The 11,863-nt window shown below is 35.2% G+C and overlaps 1 protein-coding gene across 1 annotated transcript; it reads left to right on the top strand.

Annotated features, from left to right (window-relative positions):
- Positions 1–433: 433 nt before the first annotated feature.
- On the top strand, positions 434–5,608 carry LOC101506498 (uncharacterized). The gene is made up of 7 exons (XM_012719604.3): positions 434–637; positions 811–897; positions 1,144–1,296; positions 1,384–1,479; positions 1,615–1,674; positions 1,779–1,900; positions 1,981–5,608. Exons 1-7 carry the CDS (start codon positions 434–436, stop codon positions 2,114–2,116), a joined length of 858 nt encoding a protein of 285 aa, XP_012575058.1. The 3' UTR covers positions 2,117–5,608.
- Positions 5,609–11,863: the final 6,255 nt, after the last annotated feature.

Below are 11,863 nucleotides of genomic sequence, written 5' to 3'. Positions count from 1 at the left end.
TGTGTCAACACTACTTACTTCCTGATAGGAATGGGCTGGGCCCCACAAGTGATGAGGGGGATCTCTTAGTAAATAGAGATGAGGTGGGGCCTAAGCAATGGCAAGTGTATGTGAGAAAGAATAAGAAAGGGGATGCAGAAAAATAATGATTGCCTAGCTGGCATAGGGAGTTAATATTCCACTAATAAATAGGAATTAATATTCCACTAATAAAGGGGAGTGTGTCCAGAGATAGCTGGATGGTTTTTATTTCATTTTTCAGTTACACCTTAGAGGTTGGGCAGTAAGAGAATTGTTTTCTCTAACTGAGGAGCATTAGCTCTGGAATCATTTTCTGTTTTCTTATCAATTAATACAATAATTCTTTTCATCTAATTCAATCTTATCTCTGCTCTATCAATTGGTCCGACCTGCTACGTTCATGCAAACCAGAATGGACGCAAGAATCACCGGAGTGGAGGAGCGTTTGGGACGTGTGGAGGACAGCATTGAGTCTTTACGTGACTTCATTGGTTATGAAATTCAGAGGGCTTTGACGGCGGTTCAAGACAATATTACAGCGGTTCCCTCGCCGTTAGATGAGTTCCGTTTAGCTGCGAAGAAGGTGGAATTGCCGGCGTTTACCGGTGATGATCCAGTGGCTTGGATCACTCCTTGATTTATTTCACTTTAGTATACAAAAGTAACTAAATCATAATCTCTTGATCATGAACTCCTACTGGTCTGGTTACCTTTTCTAATGAAGACAGTCTCTTACAATTTTTTTTATTTTTTTTTTTATTTTTATTTTTTATTTTATCTCTGCTGTAGTTATCAGAACTTGTGAGTGCTGAAGGTTATAGTGATTGGATACACTTAGTAGCAGAGTTTACCTTAAAATCTTTGCAGTCTTGGAAGGTATGTTTCTATGACTTTTTTAATATGTTCTCTACCTCGACTGAAATATACATTTTGTTTGGTGAAAGACATGAAGTGTATGTCAGATATTCTGAATGATTAGAGGGTCATCTAAACTGACATATATTTCCTTTCTCATTTTTTCTTGTCTTGTTTTTCTCATCTTTAGAACGATTCTTTTGCCACTATTTTGTTTTCATATTTTCCATTGATAGTTAATTTAATAATTGCATTTTTTTCTTTCAGTGGGCTGGCAGCAGTGTTTACTACCTTCTAAATTTATGGTCTAAATCAGTGACATCTGTGCGCTATCTCAAGAGTGACAAACCTAACCTGCTAGAGGAATATGTCCCTAAAGTTATAGAATGTTTTGTGTCATCGAGATTTGATTCATTACAGGTCAGGTGCTTCTATACTCTTTACAGATATACATAAGTGAGTCAAGTATTTTTCTCACTTTGACCTTTATTCATCCATTTACTACAGTCTGAACTATCTGATGAACTCGGTGAAGACCCACTTGACAATGTTGAAGTACTTCAAGATCAGCTTGAATTTTTTCCTTACCTATGTAGATTTCAGGTTCATGCTTTTTCATTCTTCTCCTGAGTTTCATGTTATTATGTATACAAAATTATATTCTTAGAATATCATGGAGTTTATTCTCCGAATAACCGTCTTTACTTTTGACTTCTTTATTGATTCGTTGAATTTCAGTATGAAGGTTGCAGTTCATACTTAATGAAGATAGTGGAGCCTATCATGCAAAGCTATATGGTATTCTTTTAGTGGCGGTTCTTCATAAAGTTTTTCAGGTTATTTGTACAATTGTCATAAAACATTCTGATTTTGTACTATATATTTTATTTATTTATGTGTAGAAGGAAGCAAATCTCCAAATCCCCATGGATAGTTATGAACTTTCTATAACAGAGTCCAAACTTGCTTGGTTCACACACATAGTTGCTGCAATACTCAAGACAAAGCAGATGTCTGGTTTTAGGTAATTGCTAAAACAGTTGCTGAAAACTAAGCACTTTTGGGAAATTAAATGTGAAGTTATCTATGGTTTCTTTATTACAGTGGAGAATCACATGAGATACTCGATGCAGAGATTTCAGCATGTGTTCTGCAATTGGTAAATATTTCTGACAGTGGGATTCACAATAAGGTATATGAATATTCAAGGATAAAATTTGGTGTATCTTATAATATTTGAAATGCTGCATGATCTTTCCTGTGGCATATGTTTTTTTAGTCTTGCTACCCAGTGGGTTCTGGTTGAAGAATAGATGTATAGATTTTTTTTAATAGTGTAGAAATATTTGCTGTGTTGATTCAATTGGTAACAGTTGAGAAGTATAAGTTCAATTGAAATAACACAGGGAGAAAAATCCCTTAATCAAAGGAATTAGAACCCTGAAGAATAAAAAAAGGAAGGTAAATCCACAGACCTAGAATTTGATTAATCCTTACATGAAGAATAAAAAAGGAAGGTTAAGAGGGAAGGTAAATCCCCGGACTTAGAATTTGATTAATCCTTACATTAACTCTAGGATTTTATCTTTGTAATTTATTTAAAGTCATAATAAAATCCTGACATTCTTAATTTATTCACGCTCCTCAAATTGGTGCAAAGATATTGTAAGAAAAGTAGGGTAATGCTGTTGTGTTTATTCATCAGCCTAAGGCTGGTTTAAATAGAGAGACTACGAGAGTTCTCTTCCTTGAATCAAGGAGCAATTTTAGGAAACAAAAATAAAACATATCATAAGATAAAAATAAAAAGTTGCATTATTAAAAAAAGAGAGTCAAGGGTTCTTCAACACCCCTCCTCAAGTTGGTGTATAGATAGATATCTATCATGCCCTACTTGGTTATCAAGTGTTCAAGGACGAGTCTGGTCAAGCTCTTGGTTAAGATATCTGCAATGTGTTGACGTGAAGTCATAAAAGGTAGACATATGATTCATGTATCTAATTCTCCTTTATGAAATGACAATCAATTTCAATATGTTTGGTTCTATCATGTTGAACTAGGTTGTGGGCTATGCTAATGGCGGCTTTACTGTCAGAATATATTTCAATGGAAGCTCAATTTTCATCTTAAGTTCTTCAAGGGCTCTGTAATAGTCCTTCACAAATTCCTTGAGCCATTGCCCTAAACTTGGCTTCTGCACTACTTTTTGCTTCATCTCCTTGTTTTTTGCTTCTCCATGTCACAAGATTAGGTACAATATCTAGAGGTCGATATTCTGTTCTAACTGAACTTTCCCAGTCTGCATCCATAAAGATAGACATTTCTTTTACAAGTCTTCTTAAAAAATAGACTGCCTCAAGATATTCCTCATAAGGAGAGTGCATAAATTGACTCACAATAATGACTGAGAAGGTGATGTCAGGTCTAGTGTAAGACAAGTAAATTAACTTACCAACCAATCTTTGGTATCTTTTGGTGTCAACAAGAACACCTCCTTCTCCCCAAAGTTTTGTATTAGGATCCATGGGGTTTCAGCTGACAACCACTCGTTATTGTTTCCTTCAATAGACCTAGAATGTATTTTTGTTGTGAAACTATAATTCCGTTCTTCGATCGAGCAACCTCCATACAAGAACATATCTCAAGGATCCTAAATCCTTTATTTCAATGTCTTCAGTGAGTTTCTTTTTTATTCTTCCCATTTCAATTGTATCATCTACATTGAGGACAATATCATAAACATGGACAATCGGGGCAGAAAATTTCCCATCAGGGGAGAATTTGTGAATAAAGTGTGGTCAATTTGTCCTTGAATGTATCCTTAGCCACATCCAAAGTCTGGTAAAAATCAGAAACATGATGCTCAATATCTGAGGATTGGTGAGAGGATTTTCACCATGCCTTAGAACAGAAATTTGCTTCATGACACCGCGGTATCTAGCTATTATATGAAAAAACTCAGTATTTCTATCGCCATGCATATGCCAATTCAACCTAGATTTTTTGTACCAGTATTCTTCCTCAATTTTAAGATTGCGATGGAGCACCAATTGTGCATCTTTTTGTTGAAGAATGAGATTATTGTTGAAGAAAGATACAATATCTTGATGTTGGGCTTCTGTCAGTAATAGAGTCTGCTCAATTCACAACTGTGTACACTTCAAATCCTGTTTTTTCAGTTTTCCCAAAGAGTAGACCTTTTGCTGATATACCTTTTAGGCACCAAATAATCCTATGAACAACCTCTAGATTTTCTTCATATGAAGAATGCATGAATTGACTCACCATTGTAACAATCAAGACAATATCTAGCAAGTGTAGTACAAATAAATAAGTTTCTCGACCAGCCATTGGTATCTTCGATAATCTACGGGAACACCTTTAAAATCTCCAAGCTTGGTCTTGATGTCTATAGGAGTGTCTGGGTGCAGTTGAAATCGGAGAGAATTGTTATAAATATAGTCTAGCCATATAGCTGAAATAATCATTAGCAGCAGAGAAATTCATAGCAAGCAATTGAACAAAGTAAGGTCTGTTCTTCTAAAAAACTGCATTTAAAAGCTTCAAACCAATAATATCAGAGACTCAATATTTAAACTTGAATATGCTTCAAGGAGAGAGAATGCTTCATGGAGAGAAAGACAAGATCAGTACATATGGGACAAAGATGGGGCCAGTCTATCTAGGAAAAATTGCCAAAATAAAGTGAGTGACGAAAATGAAAGACACCGTCAGAATAACCATCAATAGAAGAAGAAGATATCACTAATATGATTCATATGTAGGAAAAGGACACCACCAGAAGGATTGTCGGTGGGAATAGAAGCTACTCTTATAATCTATTAGTAAGAACTAAATTGCTTGACAAACACCGGAGAAGAAGCAAAGCCACTCAAACAAAAAAAGCCATGATCGATCAACAGAGTGAGAAAGTGCGTCCAAAACAGGAGAGATAACGGCTGTTTGAACGACGCATATTTTCATTGATCAAAATTGGAAAGTAAAGGAAGATCTGAAACCGTTAGAGAGAGAGTGACCATGCCCCAAGAAAGTAAAAAGGAAGTCCAAAATGTTAATTACACCCAACAGAATCAAAAAAAATTTCACCCCAATACTTGTTGGGTACCCTACATCTGCTTTACTCTGTCCTTGCTAGTACAACAAATGTGGTAGATTTGACCCTAAATTTGCAAAGAAGAAGGTCAATGAATACAATGCGACAAATCCTATATGGTGATTCTTAATAGACCATACAATAGGAAACAACATCAACAAGGAGGAAAATCTGTTTCCGTGTAACCCAATCATGATCATAAGGTCCAATCTCATCAATTACAACCTGAGCAATGTTAGCAACAATCTGTAACAGAATCACAATCTGATAGGAATGGGCTGGGCCCCACAAGTGATGAGGGGGATCTCTTAGTAAATAGAGATGAGGTGGGGCCTAAGCAATGGCAAGTATATGTGAGAAAGAATAAGAAAGGGGATGCAGAAAAATAATGATTGCCTAGCTGGCATAGGGAGTTAATATTCCACTAATAAATAGGAATTAATATTCCACTAATAAAGGGGAGTGTGTCCAGAGATAGCTGGATGGTTTTTATTTCATTTTTCAGTTACACCTTAGAGGTTGGGCAGTAAGAGAATTGTTTTCTCTAACTGAGGAGCATTAGCTCTGGAATCATTTTCTGTTTTCTTATCAATTAATACAATAATTCTTTTCATCTAATTCAATCTTATCTCTGCTCTATCACTTCCCTATATCGTCCTTCATCATATGATGTATGCGGCCCTTGCTTCTAACAAAAAGAGCACAATCTCTTATGGCATGGTGCTCGCCAAGGTTTTTAAGTCCACCAAAATTCCTCTAAATGATGACATTTCCCTCACTTCTTGCTCCAAGTTCACATTGAAAAATGGGAATTATATGAAAAAGCGTCCTCCTCCACAAAAAGAAGAGAGTTGCATCCTCTTCACCTAAGATATAGGTCCTCCAAATGGTGATTAAGAGGCTGCAAAAAGGAAGAGGAAACAAAATATATTAATTGGTTGAACCAATTATGGAGGAGATAGAATGTTCTCCATGAAGGAAACACCACCTCTGGAAATCCAAATTTTGTTGATTTTGATCAAGTTATCGACAATGATCAAATCAATTCAGAAATGATTGTAGAGTACACTTCAATACTTGAGGTAACTCTCACAAAAAATGGTCTAAATCCCTTCTTTAATCCCACCAAAATCATAACTAGAAACATCTCTCACTCAATTCTACTTTTTACATCTCCCACCAATAGCTCGTCAACTCACTTTGAGCCTAATTCACTCAAAAATTTATTAAAATTCCAAGCCATAACTCCTATGTGCCTCTACAAACTTTTCAACCTTCAACCTTTTCACTGCCATTTTCATCTACAAAATTTGGTTCTTTGGGTTCTTTTTGCATTGCTAACTACTCAAGTGATTGAGAATATCAGTCATCAGGTTATTCTATTGATGAACGTCATCCAAAATTGAGAACAATACCTCCAAAACCAGAAAAGACACTCCCACGATTTTTGAGGAAATGGTTATTTTGCATAACCTTCTAATTCACCAAAGTCAAGAAAATACCACTCTTAAGAAATAGATTACCGATGAAGTCTTCCCAAAATTTGGTCTTAATCCACCTGCTCCTAATTCAGCACCACCTCCTCAATATTTTCCTATTTTATCCATTTCATCAACATCATCTTATGCCTCATCACCATCCTTGACTATATGATGTTGTTGTTATCCACTACCTCTCTTTTTTATATGACAAAAGAGGAGAATAAATTAGGATGCTGATGTTTTAAGTTTTTAATTACGACTGCAATTAGGAACTTAAGAAGTAAATTTTTGTGCACATTGTTGCTTGCTTACTTCTTTTTATTTTCTCAATTTCAATTCTAAAGTAGGACCTGTTAAATTTTTTAACCTTGATCTATGTTCATGTAAAATCATTTTGTGGTATTGTATCATTTTTGATATGAATGGAACACATATATGGTTCAAGATAAAATGGAGGGGAAGCTTTTTGATAAATCAGGCAAGCTTTATCGTCATTTAATTAAAAATCATAATCACAAATTCAAAATATAATTTAAGAGGCTTGTCATCATCAAAAAGGGGATATTGTTGAAGCTAAATCTCAAAAGATAACACACATCTTAAATTATATTTTTAAGATTCTAATCATTATGTGATCTAACTTGTTCTTTTGAGTGTTTTATGATTGAAAATGAGAATTGATTTTAATCTAAGTATCTTACTCATAAGAGAACATAACATCACTAAAAAATGCATAGAAAGAACACTATACCCGATGAAGAAGAACGTTCTCCTTAATGGGAATTTGATAGAAACATTTCTCACATGTTAAAGCCAAAATGCAAATGTTAAAGCCAAAATGAGCACCTAAAATGAATTTAAGTCAACTTAGTAATCGTCAAGGAACAATTATTATGTTTAAGTCATTTCAAGATTATTGCATTTAAGATACTATTTATAAACTAACTTGATTGAAGAATAATGAAATAACATTCTTTATGGAACCAACCCAAGGGAATATGTCAAAAAGGCTTTGAGCGATCCGACCTTGATTTTAGCATTGTTTTTTAATTTTATTTAGATCAGTATGAGTAAGCCAAGTCACATTTTGGCATACAAATAATGATCCAACATTTGAAGAGAACATTATCATTGTCCTGCCACTTGCAAGGACAAAAAGACAAGAATAAAGTAAAAGTGAAAGTTAGCACTTTTTTCCTTCCCTATAAAGCTACAGTAAACAACTTTGAGGTGGCATAAGCTTCAAATTTCTCAACCATCCATCCTTCACAAAAAATTAGAAGAACTTTCTTCTTTGTGAATAGAACATTCTCTTTATTTTGCACTAAAAATGAGGACAACTCAACAAAGAGATTGTGTTTTGCATAGAATAGTGTGCCCGACAACTATATTTTATCTACAAGCAATCTAAACCTCTTCCCATCTATAAATAGAGATGTTTGTTGAACATGAACAAGAAGAGTCTAAGCTTCAATCGTCAACTACTTGTTTCTCACAAGACTCTGTTTGATCATACACACTTCAGTTTTTCTCTTTAATTTAGAATATTACACTTCTGAGTGTGTTGCTATAGTTTTCTTTTGCTTCTCAAATTTGTCTTTGAGTATTCATAAGCAAATAACTCAAACACTTATTCATATATTGTAAATATCTCCCAAAGTCTTTCCTCTGTGTGAAGTTTGTTTAAACAGAGATTGTAAGCTTGTTGAGGTTGTGATAATATAGGTTGTAAACATGTTGAGGCTTTACTAATACAAATTGTGTTATATTAGCTTGTGATCTAAAGAAAGTTGTAAAACTGATGAAAGAATGTTGTCTTCAGCAAAATAGTGGAAAATCTCACAAGGTGTGAGAACTGGACGTAACCCAAGGTTAAGCATGAATTGGGATAAATTTTTGTGTGATTCTTGTTACCTTAATATTTTTCATTTGCACATTGATCACACTAATCAATGTCATTTACATTTTTCATAAGACAATTTTTATAAAGAATATTTTCTTCATTTTAAACAAACATTTTGATCTAAATTTAAATTTTTATAAGGCCTCAATTCAACATTTTGTTTAAACAGAGATTGTAAGCTTGTTGAGGTTGTGATAATATAGGTTGTACACGTGTTGAGGCTTTATTAATACAAATTGTGTTATATTAGCTTGTGATCTAAAGAAAGTTGTAAAACTGATGAAAGAATGTTGTCTTCAGCAAAATAGTGGAAAATCTCACAAGGTGTGAGAACTGGACGTAACCCAAGGTTAAACATGAATTGGGATAAATTTTTGTGTGATTCTTGTCACCTTAATATTTTTCATTTGCACATTGATCACACTAATCACTGTCATTTACATTTTTTGTAACACCCCGATTTTCAAAGCGAAGGTGTATTTTTTTTTCAAAAGAAATTAAAATAAATCAGAGAATTAAATAAGGTAATACCCTTGGATAAATAATTGAGTCATGATAATTCACAAGCAGCGGAAAAGTTTCTCAAAATATTTGAATCCAAAGTATTTACACAACAACAGATGATACATGGAACCCATTCAACTAAGATGACATACTGACAATATTAGTAAAGGTACAGTTTTCCAGTTCAAAATAACGTAATCCAAAAAAATATATGTTCCCTCTATGTCATCCTAATCTAATCATTCTTCAAAAAAAACTATAGCTATACACCCTAAGTGATCTCCACGCGCCCCGTGAGATCCTCCTAACATAGCTCCAGTCAAGCAATCCCATCTACATTCCCATCCGTAGGGTACGAACCGGTAGGATCGTCCTGGCTCTCATCTGAGGGCAAAGCCCAGATTTCCACAATAGTTGTAAAGGGTCACCAACCGAAATTAACAGTTAACACATAACATTTAAGTTTTTAAATGCACAAAATAACCTTTCAACTAAGCATGCACCTTAAAAGGATTTTCCATATGCTAAAAGTTCATATCATGCTTGCCAATTAAAAATGAAATCAAAATAAAGTTCTCAATCCATCAAGTAATACATAACTAATCAATGAGCAATCTGTTATCTAACTCAAAATAAGAATTTCTACTAAGCCAATCGATTTCCAAATCGATTTCCTGAAGGCTTTTAGTGAAATTTGAATTCTGGGCTTAATTCAATCGATTGGGCAATCGATTGACAGGATAGCTGAGCCCCTGACTTAATGCCAATCGATTTCCAAATCGATTTTTGTCAGTTTTGCTGAAGTTTTGCAATCAAACATGCTATCACACAATTCCAAACAAAACATAACACTTAGCACTTGTAACACCATCACTACAGCATCATGAGCTTCGAAATAGTTTTGCAATCAAACATGCTATCCCACAATTCCAAACAAAACATAACACTTAGCACTTGTAACACCATCACTACAGCATCATGAGCTTCGAAATAGTTTTGCAATCAAACATGCTATCACACAATTCCAAACAAAACATAACACTTAGCACTTATAACGCAATCACTACGGCATCATGAGCTTCGAAGTAGTTTTGCAATCACGATTCCAAACAAAACATAACACTTAGCACTTATAACACAATCACTACAGCATCATGAGCTTCGAAATAGTTTTGCAATCACGATTCCAAACAAAACATAACACTTAGCACTTATAACAAAATCACTACAACATCATAAGCTTCGAAATAGTTTTGCAATCAAACATGCTATCACACAATCTCAAACAAAACCATCCGCGAAAGGCGTAAATCCTAAACGTACAGTTTCTCACGAACGAACACGAGTGTAGTCTCTCATGGACAAACACAATTTACCAGGGTGTAGTCTCTCACGGACAAACACTTGTGCAGTCTCTCACGGACAAACACAATTTACCAGACAACTCAAATTCAAAACACTCAATCATAAACTTGAATCAAACACGACTCGCGTGCCAAGCACTCTAATGCAATGCGTATATGCCAAAATGCATGGACTCGGAATTCCAAACCAAAACCCTCCTTGAAGGGTCGTAAATCATAATTGTACCGCCTATCGCAGGCCAAAGTACCAATTACCGAGGTGCCACCTATCACGGGTCAGCACGATTTACTAAAAAGCGTAAATCGTAAAAGTACCACCTATCACGGGTCAGTACTGTTTACCGAGGTGCCACCTATCACGGGTCAGCACGATTTACTAAAAGAAAAAGCGTAGGTCGTAAACGTACCGCCTATCACAGGCCAAAGTACTGTTTACCGAGTTGCCACCTATCACGGGTCAGCACAACTTACCAAAAACGTAAATCGAAAACGTACCGCCTATCACAGGCCAAAGTACTATTTACCGAGGTGCCACCTATCACGGGTCAGCACAATTTACCAAAACGTAAATCGTAAACGTACCACCTATCACGGGTCAGTACTGTTTACCGAGGTGCCACCTATCACGGGTCAGCACGATTTACCAAAATGAAATGCATGAGCATACACTGACTCCATCCACAACAATCGTTATGCAATGCAGATATTAAAAGATTCCCCATTTTTAATACTCATTTAACTTAAACGATTTTCACAACAAACATTAAGTAAACAAGACATTAAGAGATTCCCCATTCTTAATACTCATTTAACTTAAACGATTTTCCAAAACAAACATTAAGGAAACAAGACATTAAGAGATTCCACACAAAACAACTCAAACCTATTATCAGATCCAATCCACAAATCATACCAAAACACATCAATTCATTTCTCCACAGAATCCAACCATACACACAACAAATGTCATCAATATTAATTAAGAACACGTCAAATACAGCGAACACAAATCAACACAAATCCACCACTAAAACGTAACAAGTTTCATTTAATCAAAATTATACATAAAAGAGTTTAAATTCATTTTCCACGAAACATTCATCAATATAACCAAAACCTAACTCTAAGATTTTACCCATAAGGCCTTAGATTCATTTTCCCCCAAATGAACACTTCAACCCTAACAAATTCATTTTCACACAACCACAGATAAGTCCCTAAATGCAAACTAAAAGTTTGGAAGGAGTCCTTACCTTCACGTTAGCTTTTACGTTCGATTACGGTACCGCGAGTAAATCCGGTAAAATCTCCGCTCGCAACGTCGCTTCCTATAACCGTAGCATGGTAGTGAGCAACTTTCCCTTCTATCTCTTCGTGAAACGAAGCTTATATCTAGATGAAACGGGGAGGTTTGTGTTTGACGGTTTTGAAATCCATAACTCCGTTTTTGAATCTGGGAAGAAGGAAGTAGTTGAGAACTTGATCTTTCTCACCCACTAGCCTTGGGTTTCAATTCTCGAACTTAAAGGAAGCAAAGAAAAACGAAAATGGAGGAGAAGGGAGGGAGGTTCACGCAAGGCAGGGAGAGGAAGGAGATGGAAATGTTTTCTTTCTTTCCTTT

This window comes from Cicer arietinum, chromosome 3 (assembly GCF_000331145.2).
Source record: "Cicer arietinum cultivar CDC Frontier isolate Library 1 chromosome 3, Cicar.CDCFrontier_v2.0, whole genome shotgun sequence".
Lineage (NCBI taxonomy): Eukaryota > Viridiplantae > Streptophyta > Magnoliopsida > Fabales > Fabaceae > Cicer > Cicer arietinum.
The sequence above is the reverse complement of the archived record's forward strand: the minus strand, read 5'-3'. Positions and strand labels throughout refer to the sequence as shown.

Bases quoted from the DNA above. Each gene is read 5' to 3' on its own strand.
- LOC101506498 (XM_012719604.3), top strand. From the start codon at position 434: ATGGACGCAAGAATCACCGGAGTGGAGGAGCGTTTGGGACGTGTGGAG. The intron at 1,480-1,614 runs GTTCATGCTTTT...GTTGAATTTCAG, and splicing joins CTTACCTATGTAGATTTCAG to TATGAAGGTTGCAGTTCATA. The intron at 1,901-1,980 runs GTAATTGCTAAA...TCTTTATTACAG, and splicing joins AAGCAGATGTCTGGTTTTAG to TGGAGAATCACATGAGATAC.